Source organism: Bison bison, unplaced genomic scaffold, assembly GCF_000754665.1.
Source record: "Bison bison bison isolate TAMUID 2011002044 unplaced genomic scaffold, Bison_UMD1.0 scf7180017864485, whole genome shotgun sequence".
NCBI lineage: Eukaryota > Metazoa > Chordata > Mammalia > Artiodactyla > Bovidae > Bison > Bison bison.
Window position 1 is genome coordinate 4,972,779 of NW_011495045.1, and position 10,737 is coordinate 4,983,515.

General features: G+C 44.0%; 2 protein-coding genes and 1 long non-coding RNA gene across 4 annotated transcripts in view; 2 read left to right on the top strand and 1 right to left on the bottom strand.

The window, feature by feature from the left end:
• The window catches only part of LOC105005076 (chromosome unknown open reading frame, human C11orf53), a 20,141-nt gene extending 19,901 nt beyond the window's left edge, over positions 1-240 (top strand). Inside the window, exon 5 of the mRNA XM_010862928.1 lies at positions 10-240. Coding sequence (XP_010861230.1) covers positions 10-240 — 231 coding nt within the window. The remainder of the gene's footprint in view (positions 1-9) is intronic.
• Positions 241-10,028: 9,788 nt separating this feature from the next.
• The window catches only part of COLCA2 (colorectal cancer associated 2), a 10,045-nt gene continuing 9,336 nt past the window's right edge, over positions 10,029-10,737 (top strand). The window contains exon 1 of the mRNA XM_010862861.1: positions 10,029-10,100. Coding sequence (XP_010861163.1) covers positions 10,094-10,100 — 7 coding nt within the window. The 5' untranslated portion in view covers positions 10,029-10,093. The remainder of the gene's footprint in view (positions 10,101-10,737) is intronic.
• Positions 10,094-10,737, bottom strand: part of LOC105005022 — a 6,126-nt gene continuing 5,482 nt past the window's right edge. For both annotated transcript variants that reach the window (XR_827277.1, XR_827276.1), the window contains exon 3: positions 10,094-10,178. This is a non-coding gene — a long non-coding RNA (uncharacterized LOC105005022). The remainder of the gene's footprint in view (positions 10,179-10,737) is intronic.

Here is a 10,737-nt window from a genome sequence, read left to right on the forward strand (position 1 = left end):
GGGGTTCAGTCCTACTCACTGCATGCGCTGGAGGATTTGTACCACACACAGGGGTACCCCACCCCGGCCCCCTACCCTTTCACCTCTTTCATGACGATGTCCAATGACCCACTGCCCAAGGTGGGGCCCTTCTCCCAGGACGAGGGGGCAGACACCTCTGCCCTCCAGGACACTTCTCCGTGGACCAAAGAAGACGGGAGCCTGGCGTGGGGGACATACGAATGCCGCAGAGCCTACTGAGGGCACCGGAGGACTTCTGTGCTTTAAGTCAGTTCTCTGTATTCACAGACTCTTGTGGTGTGGCAGTTCTTTCAGAAGTGGGTTTTCAGGACAAGTCGTTGTCCTGAAAAGACAAGACGACGGCATTTATTTGTGATCCACCCACCATAACCCCACTGAAACACACCACAATGTGAATTCAGTGTGCGAGGGATAGACAGCCTGACAGTGAGGTTTTGGGGCCTAATAACCCATTATGTTTTGAATCTTTTGTTATCTTTGAAGTATCATTTTAAGACTGGTAGTTTTGCTTAAATTACATTAAAAACTTTATGCAGCTCATAAAACATACTAATTTTCCTGTCTAATTTTTCTTAGTTATGTACTATGTGTGTTCCTCAATAAAAGAGAATGTATAGGGTATAAAATAAATTAGGGCACAAAAAACAAAATGCACTTTATAGCATGTGACTTTATAAAGTGTGAAGTATTACATACATTTCTCACCTTACAGGGACTTACAAATAATAACTTGCAAGTAACAAATGTGATGCCATTAAAAAAAATGCTTTATTGTCATTAAAGTAGGATGAAGCCAGGACACTATTGGCTTCATAACTACATGGTTTTGACTCTGCACTAAAGCCCAAGATGTCCAAAAATTAGGCTAATCCAAAAAACAATAAAGGCCAAAAACTGTCTTTGACCAATGCCCTCTTTGAGCAATTAAGCTAGATATTGTTTCTCTGATGGAATACACCAACAGTTCTCAGAGTGGATTAGTAAAATGGACATTCTATAATCAAATAAGAATGCATGCATTATAAGGAAAACACAGACAGCAGGCCTGGACTGTCGGCAAGAACACCAGAAGCAAAGGGGCTCTGAAGAAGGACAGTGTCAGGTATACACACACCTCCTATTTAAAGAGAGACCTTGCTGGTGGCTCATTGGTCAGAAATATATAGGTCTTACTTTGTATAAATGAAGAAACGGACATTTGAAGCCTCAATCTGTCTCATATAAGTCTGATTGGTTTGGATTCCTTTGCCAGTTAAGCTCTCATAGTAATTCCCACCATGTACCATGCCTGTCTGCAGGCCAAGCCCATCATAAACACCCTGCACACACTTTAACTTGGCAAAGCCTGTCTCAAGCTCCGCAGGTTACACCCAGAATCTTCCTTTTGTCTTCTTACCATCTTCCTTTCTTTATTCCCTTCATCACATTTTTCTAACCCTTCTGGTTTATCCTAATCCAGTGTTTTTTCCCTGCATCTCCATCTCCTAGGGGCCCAAAGCCACTCAAAACAGTTTCCATCGCATCCTCTGTGACAGGGTCCCATGCTCTGTTTAGAAGTCTAGAAAGTCAAAAACAGATATTAGTTCACACTTAGAAGTGAATAATTGATGTTCCTCCTTCTCTGGGCATTCAAGAGTATATTCTGGTTGAGCAAACACACTCTTAATTTGCGGCGTCCCCACAGAAATGCTTGAATAGGAGCCTCTTTTACTCACACTCTTCACCCCACTCCTGGGAGAGCATCCTCAGAGGACCAGGCACTGATGGAAGGAGCACTGGTGGTCATTAGCTGCTGGACTGCACTCTCCCAGGTCCCCTGGCTACTCCTTCCTCCCACACTCCTTCCCACAGCCTAATCTTTACTTCGCTCAGTATTCACTTTGAGCCACTGTGGAAGGGGGTAGCTTCTACAATGGGAGAGGGAGCTGCCCTTCTGCAGTCTGATCAAACTGGAGAACTTAGTCCTGATTACCAGTATCTTTGGCAGAGCCATCTGTCATCCAGCCTCACTCATACCTGGACGACAAGCCCCTCATCAGGAGAAGATCTGGCCATCCCTGGAGGTACAGGAGCCTTCACAAGGAAGGGTCTTAAAGTCACTTTTCTAGATCGACTGTATAAAATTGATAATAATTACAGTCATCTACTGCTTATGTGTGTTACCAAGTATCACGCAACACAGATATTATACATGTATGTGTACATCATAAATATATGTTCCTGTAACTTTAATTTTGATTTGATTATAACACTAAATATTAGGCACGCTTATTTCTCTTGGTTTGCTGCTTTCTGCTCACCTGTCATGTTCTTCTTCTCACAACCTGGCTCTCAGATAAGTAGAGCTCAGTGACCAGTGGTGTCTACATCCTTCTTAGAGCACACAAGTCCTTTCATAGTGTTTGGGAAATTTAATTTATAAAAAAGGAGACACGCACCAGCCCATAGGCTGGTTAGTGTCCTTTTCAGTTCCCCAGTCTAAAAGGCCAAGTGGAGTGGGGAATGGCAGTAATAATTCCAAACAGTAAATAATTTTTAAGAATCCTATTTAGCTTGACAGTGCATTGCTATACTGCATATATTTTCATTTAATTCTGTTGTATTGCTCTGGGAATTTACAATACTTGTTAAAAAGTGAAACCAAGATATAAACTTATGTCAGGGAAGTTAATTCTATTGCCCTATTCCATTTCCCATTCAAGTACTCTCTGTTTCCTAGAGCACTCCAGAGACTAACTGTGCTTTCTGTAATAATGCACAATGTCAAAAAAAAAAAAAAAATACACCTTCTCCTTTTCCTCTTCTTATTAGACCTGCTCTTCTCAGACTCACAGCTTTCCTGGGGAAGTGAGAGAAAATTTAAGAGCTTAGGTTCAAAACACCATCCCTTTTAGGTCCCTTAAGATGTGAAATAAGCAGAGATTAGAGGGATTGACATATACACCCTACTATATATAAAATAAATAACTAATAGGAACTTGCTGTATAGCAGAGGAAACTCTACTCCATACTCTGTAATGACCTATTGGGAAAATAATCTAAAAAAGAGTACATATATGTATATGTATAACTGGTTCACCTTTGCTGTACACCTGAAACTAACACAATGATGTAAATAAATTATACCCCAATAACAATTTTAAAATAAACAAAGTAAGCAGAGATGGTGATATCAAGTTCAAGCTAAGAAATCTCCCTAGAAGGATAATGTCCGCAAAAAATGGAAAGCAAACTTTGCCCATGCAAAAACTAAAATAGAGGCGATTGCCTATAAATCACTAAATACAGATATTATAGTATGTAGTTCAAAGTGTTTGTATTTCTCTTATAATACTATACAAATCCCAAAGAATGAGAGAAGAAAACAATAGCTTTACCTCATTTATTTAATAACTTCTTGTAAATGAGCATTATGACTTGCTACAGCTCAGTTAATATTTAATACAATATGATGGCACTATAGTGGAAAAGGCGGAGATTTTAGTACTAGAGTACTGTAAGAAAATTCCACAAAGGGAAAAGAATTACTAACCCCAATAGTAAAATAAATATTTGCATGTATATTTATATGTGTGTGTGTGTATAAAGCTATTAGTAGTTTCTCTGTGATCCATTTTTACTATGTAAATCTAAATAATACATTCATAAAAATAAAACATTAGTTATATTTAAAGAACTGAAATAACAATTGGTGTCCAGGGTTTAAGTCACATTACATTACAGTCATTCTACACAAAAAAAAATTACTAAAATTATCCTCTTTTTAAAATTTTTTTATTTACTCCTTCACTTTATTTTGGCTCCTCTGAGTCTTCCTAGCTGCGTGTGGGCTTTCTCTAGGTGCAGCAAGTGGGGCTGCTCTAGCTGTGTTGCATGGGCTTCCCATTGCAAAGGCTTTTCTTGTTGCGGAGCCTGGGCTCTAGGCATGCCGGCTCAGTTGTGGCACCCTGGCTTAGTTGCCCAGCAGCACGTGGGATCTTAGTTCCCTGGCCAGGGATCAAACACATGTCCCTTGCATGGCAAAGTGAATTCTTAACCATTGGACCGCCAAGGAAGTCCCTATACTCATGCTTTATATTCTGTCACTAAGTTCTTTATCAGGTAGCCCTTCTGTTGAAAACAATATTACCCTGTTCCTCTTATATACCATACTCGATAAATGCTGACTCTTGAGGGGTTAAGTGCAAAATTGTACCCTTTGGCTAAAGAGGCTTCTCTAACTAGATTCATCAAGGAAAAGACTCCTGATTGTTTCAATTCTGTGTCCTCAGAAGCTGGCTTAGCGTCCAACGGGCTGTAGGTGTTCCATTAGTCTTTGTTAAATTGAGCAAAAATGATACCACAAAGATGAATAACAACTTAGATCCCAACACCGTGGATGACGGTTCTGATGTATAAGAAAATCCTCACCAGGTTTAATGTTTAACTTAGTCATACTCTTTGCAAATCCAGGCAGTACTGGATATTGAGTTTTACTGGTAATATATTTAAGATGATTGATTTTGTATTTTTAAATGTCTTTAACAAGGAAAATTACTGAACCTTTGAAGTAGCACAGATAATGTTTTATGAATTCATTTAGGATCTATGTAGACTGTAAATATTACTGAGAATTCTTAGAAATAAAAGTTACTCAATGTTTGGTATTATATCTGGTGTGATTAAAACAAATATGATAAATAGATTAAGAACTAGAATCCCTAAAGATCAGATTAAATAAATAAGAAAATCTTTTATACTTATTTGTAAATGATGAGACTTATTTGATCTTTGATATATAAGTGTCCTTTATTCATAATTTCTGATAAATAAGATATGTGGGTTTGCAATATGCAATTGTCAGTATATTACAAGGAAAAGAGGTAAAAAATGTCCAAGTTCTGAAAGGAAAAAATGTGGATAAAACAAATAATATCTAAGAATTAGCTCTTCACCTTAGGAAAATCGATAGCCTTCTCTCAATCAAATATCTTAGGTGGAAAAATCCAAAAAATTAAACATAAATGAGTGATTACTTATTTCTTAGCCTTGATAATATTTCTTAACCTTGATAATATATTCATAGGCTTTATCGTGGTAATCTCAATGCTTTTGTATGTCTTAAATGTTGCGTAATAAAAATGTTTTAAGTAAAAGATGAGCTTTTCAAGAAGAATTTGATGGTATCTTCCTAAATGATAAACTATCCAATGCTCATCCCCATGGAAGTCTCTTAAAGTAAAAACTTTGAATCTCTTTTATGGAAAGAGTTTCACTTACCACAGATCATTAAATAACCTTCGTATAATAGTTTTCCTGGTCATTTTCATACAGACCAAGCATTCACACTGGTCCCAGTAAGTACTTGTTTCCTCCATATTTCTGGAACTTGATATTACCCACAGGTTTGGTAACAGTGTTCCTCAGTAAGAATGACAAAAGAACTTTGCATTAATAAAGAGAATTTACAGCCATAGTCAAATTTAGAGGGAATAAACTCCTTCTTTTTCTTATACTGAAAGTCTTTCCATATCCATGTGTCAAATGTGTGTAATTTAATAAAATCTCCTACTTTGGGGGGAAAATATAATGCTTTACAGTGTCATTTGCATACAAAAGCCTGCAAAACTTTTCAGTTAAAATATTCAGCTTAAAACTTTAAAAAGAAATGTATGCTATTCCCATTATTTTGGTGCTACAGGACTTCAAGACAGTCAAGGACCAACTAAGAGTTTCTAAGATCAGTGGCTCAGAGATCTGAAATATTGCAATACATGAAGACTTAGAGAAACTATGGATGGTGAACCTCAAAAAGAAAAGGTTTGCAGTAGGAGTGGAAGAAGTGTGATAACTTCTTCAGGCTTAGCTCTGGGCCTGGTCAAAGCAGGTCATCATTATACACTTGTTGAATGAATGAATGAACCAATGAATGTACTGGACAGACCCATAATGAAGGAGCAGCAGTGTGGAAGTGGGAGAACAGGTAATCCACATTACTCACCAAGCAGTTGATGGCAGAAAGCAGGACTATCTGTCTTTGTATTCCTGGTGCTTGATACCAGGCCAAGCATGTAGATGGTGCTCGACTAACACAACACATTGGATTTTGCTCAGCCAGTGATCATTATATTTACAGCAGTGGAACAGGCTGCCTGACATGCAGTGAGCTCCCATTTCCTTAAGACTCATTTACAGGCCTACAGCTGACCCCAAGAGCTAGGCCAGACGACCACCAGCAGGGATGTTTGAAAAACACGCCAAGTCTGTCTCAGTACCTCAGAGATCCCTTTAAACATCAAAACATCAGGACCCTGTGTTACATTTTGAGGCAAGAGAAACTGTTAAAGTCCACAACATTTTATTTTTCAGTCTTTTACTAAAAACTCCAAAGGGATGATCAGGACCTCAGGGCAGACACTTAGCAGGTAACCATGAGGGTAGCTCAGTGGGTAAAGAATCCATCTGCAATGAAGGAGACCCCAGTTCAATTCCTGGGTTGGTAAGTTCCCCTGGAGAAGCAATAGTCTACCCACTCCAGTATTCTTGGGCTTCCCTGGTGGCTCAGATGGTAAAGAATCCACCTGCAGTGTGGGACACCTGAGTTTGATCCCTGGGTTGGGAAGATCCTCTGGAGGAGGGCATGGCAACTTATTCCAGTATTCTTGCCTAGAGAATCCCCATGGACAGAGGAGCCTGGAGGGCTACAGTCCATGGGGTCACACACAGTTGGACACGACTGAATGACTAAGCACAGCACATGCCCCCAGCAAGAAAGAAGAGTTCCCAGTCCGAGGCACACAAGCTGTCATTAGCATAATTAGCAGCTCCTCCTCCCCTCCAGGCAGCCTCTTCTCGGGTTCCGGTGACCCCAGTGTTTACAGACCACTCTCCAGTCAGTATCTGCACTGCCCCAGCCTCCCCACACATGCCAACAGCACAGCAGACAGCACACACACTGTCCACACGCAACAGCATGTGCTGTTCAAAGCTCTGACCAGTGGGTCTGCATGTCTCACAGCCAGTATTTTCCAATGTTAGTCACAACTCATCAGCGGATCATTATATTATCTCAGCGACTCCCAATCAACATAGATTTTTCCTAAATAATATGAGATGGAAAAGATGAAACAGAAAATTTCAGAACATCTTACACGCATAGGTGTACATTGTTCCATGAAAATTTATTCTATAAACATATAAATACTGTTATAGTTTGTGAACGTGTAAGATGAATTTCTTAGTCGTAGGTTGAAGTCTAAAAAGTTTGAAAGCGTCTGCTATAAAAGATCAGGGAGATAACTATAATAGTTAAGAGTAAGGGATTTATGAAACTTTGATTCCTAATCCTACATGTACCTGCTCAGTAATCTTGACCGTGTTGCTCATCCCTCTGACCCTGTTTCCTCGTCTTGGATCTGGGGAGGTTCTACCATTTAGTGCGTAACATGCAACAAACACTCAGTGAAGAACAAACTCTAAAAAGTCCATGAGGAACATTGAAGGCTATGGGGTCTCAGAACCGAGCTCACTGCTCCAGGCCACAAGACTCACATGGCCCCACAAGGAGAATTTACGAACGCAAGTTAGAAAGAACGCTCCCTCACCTCTACAGGCGTGGTATCTGGCTCTTAAGTATCTGTGCTAGGGTTTTGCAATTATAGAAACAGTGGAAACCAAACTCCTTAATGTTAGGCTACAAACTGAGGCGGGAGGGGGGCCTTGTTTCTCAAATCAAGGCTCCAGCCTAAGGAAATCAGTTTTCCAAAGCTGCTAGCCAGCCACAGCACTGGAACATCCATCACTTCAGCTAGGGGCCAACGCAGAAGCCCCCAGAATTGCTGCTCTGGTTTGCGCAGAGGCTTCTGGAGGAAGGGACAGAGAAGTCTCTGCTGTCCCTACAGAGCCTGTGGCCTCCACACCACTCACCTCTCACCCAGCCCTGCCTGCCTTCTCCAAAGGGCAACCAGTCACCACCATCAGTTTCCATGATGTCGCTAAGGGCACTCTATGGCTCCTGCCATCCCCGCCCATCTCCACATAAAAGGAGAAATTAGGAAGGCGACTAAGCCTGAAAAACTGAGACAGTGCCCCAGAACACGGGAAAACAGACACACACACAAAGCCCAGGAGAAAAACAGCAGTGCAGATAAGGAATGGAGGAAAGTGATGACAAAAAGAGAGATGGAAAAAAAAGAAACCCAGAAAAAAAATAATAACACAAAGGTGCAAGAGAAGATTTTATTTAAAGCAAGCCAAAAGAAAATAAGTATAAAATAAAAAGGAGGGCAAAAAAGAAGTCATGGAAGAAGCTAGATGGACAAGAGACTGTCCCTAATTCTACGCTGCTTGACTCACTGTTTCCTGAGAAGGGCTATGCCCATGCACAACAGGGCATGGAGAAAGGAAACAGGGGCTCTCCTCTCTAAACTCCCGGTGGCTTTCCCCTCCTCACCAGGCTGGTCCTGAGGTCCATCAGGAAAACACAGGCTCAGTGCCTTTGGAGAAAGAAGCTCCAGAGCTGACAGATTCCGGGTGGACTCGTGACAAATGTACCGCCAGGGGCCACCTCAAGGGTCCCCAGCCCTGATCTCCTCCCGGAGACATGGCTCCACTTGTCAGGCAACTTACCCATCACCCTCTTGGTGTCTTGTCACTCTTAGAGAACTCCTTTCTCCACTCTGTGTGCTCCACCCTGCAACCAACACATCCCAGAGCATCTGGGTATTTTTATGCTCAAATCCACTTTATGCATTTCAGAGAATAAAGAACAGGAGCCTATAAGTGTTGCCTGTCCTGGCAACATGGAAATGTCTTGGCTTACCCGGAAAGTGAATTCCACTCTGCCTCCCCTTGGGGGCTAGGAGAGGATCTGGCCTGGCACCCACTCGCTCTCTGGGCCACTCATATCTTCTCAAGCTTCCAAATCACAGAGAAAAGGTACAGCAGGTGGTTGGAGAACATAACCCAGCGCAATCTCAGGTCATTTGTGAGGGGATTAGGCTGGGACCGAAGGGGCAGCTGACCTCAAAGCCCTCCCACCTCTCACCCAAAGTGTGAAGGCCTGAACCCAAATCCATATCCTTTCAGCTAAAGTGAGCAGAAGCCAAGCTTATCATCCTTTCTCAACACACGCTCCTGTGGCCAAAAGGCAGGGGTGGTTCCAGAGGGGAAAAAGGAGAGGAAAAAAAAACAAAAAGGGAACTTCATAGTGAAAAACCACCAGACTCAGACACTCTCCAGAGGGTGAGGCCCCAGAGGCATCCCCAGCTCTGTGGGGAGGAGCAAAGGGTCTTAATGTGCAGGTATTCTGAACTGAAACCCCAGTGTCTGGGGCACAGACAGAGAGCGGGGGAAAAGGGGAGGGAAGCCGGCACGTGGCCAGGCGGGGCCAGAAGGAGATGAGGCACAGAGCGAAGGCCTCTGCAGGCCTCCAGCCTGCAACCTGGGCACAGAGTGACTCCTTGCCAGGCCATACCTACTGGCTGCCATGTTCACTCCCCAAAACCTGAGATTTTCCCTTAAAACAGAGACTGAGGAGATGGAAACCAGTCAGCCCAGTCAGTCTGGCTCAGGTGGACATGAAGGGCAGCCTAGGTCACTCATGGATCCCAGAGCTCCCTTTGAGGCAGAAACACAGAGCATCTTTGAGGATTCCTGCTCTCTCTGTGGGGAGGTGGGCAAAATGCTCAAAATACAGTAAAAGCAAGGGTCGGGACCCAAAGGGGTCTCACTCCCTGTTTCTCTGGACTCTCCCTGGGGTGCCTGTGTGCAGGATTTCTGCAGAAGATAGTCCATTTTGTTAAGCCTTTGAATATTCAAATTGAAAGTATCGCGCAATCATTGATTGTCAAATCATGGGTTTCTAGAGGTTTTAAATACTTGGCATGAGGGGGAAAAAACTCAAACCTATACCCGAAGGTATAAAACATTAATTCTGTTTGTCTCCTGCTCCAGGAACCTGGGTGCAGCTGGATGCTTTGTGAAACTTTAAAAATGTTGCATCTCTGCTTCTCCCCCTGCACAGGAGCCCTCCTCCACGCTGAGTCCCTGCAGCTGCAGCATCCAGCCACCGCCTCAGCTTCTGCTGACCACGATGTCGGGTAACTCGACTGCTTCTTCTGGGGTAGGGTCACGAGGGCGAGGGGCGTTTTGATACGGGTGTATTTCCACGACTTTTCCTGCATGGAACAGAGAGGCACAAAGTCAGGGCATGCAAGTAGGAGCCCGGGATCTGGAGAGGGCACGGGCCACGCTGTGGCCGCTCCCACTCGGCGCCTGGTCCCCAGGGCAGAGGCCCAGAGACCGAGTTGGCCGCCGTGGCGGTCCGCGTCCCGCGGTCCACCACCGGCCCTCTCACTTGGCCACAGATGTGACCCTGGGACTTGTCGGCTGAGCGAACTCTGCGCGCGCAGCAGCGGCGGCGGGGGGAGCTAGAGGCTCGCGATGAGCCCGGGACGCGCGCCGGCCGCCCAGAGCCGGGCCGTGGCGGTTCCTGCGCGGACCCCGGGCCGCACTCGCTGCCCCTGGGGCCGCGGACCCGGGGAGGAAGTCTCCGGGAGACGGTGGATGGCGGCAAGGGTGCGGCACCCAGCCCCGCGGGCCAGATGCGGATCCCCTGGGTCTGGGCGACGAACTCAGGACCTCCTTTTCCGGGGGGAGACGTCTAGCCCCCGGGGCCGGGTCCCGGGGGCTCCCACCACGTCCTGCGGCGGTCTCAGCAGTGACCAGGCGAGGCGC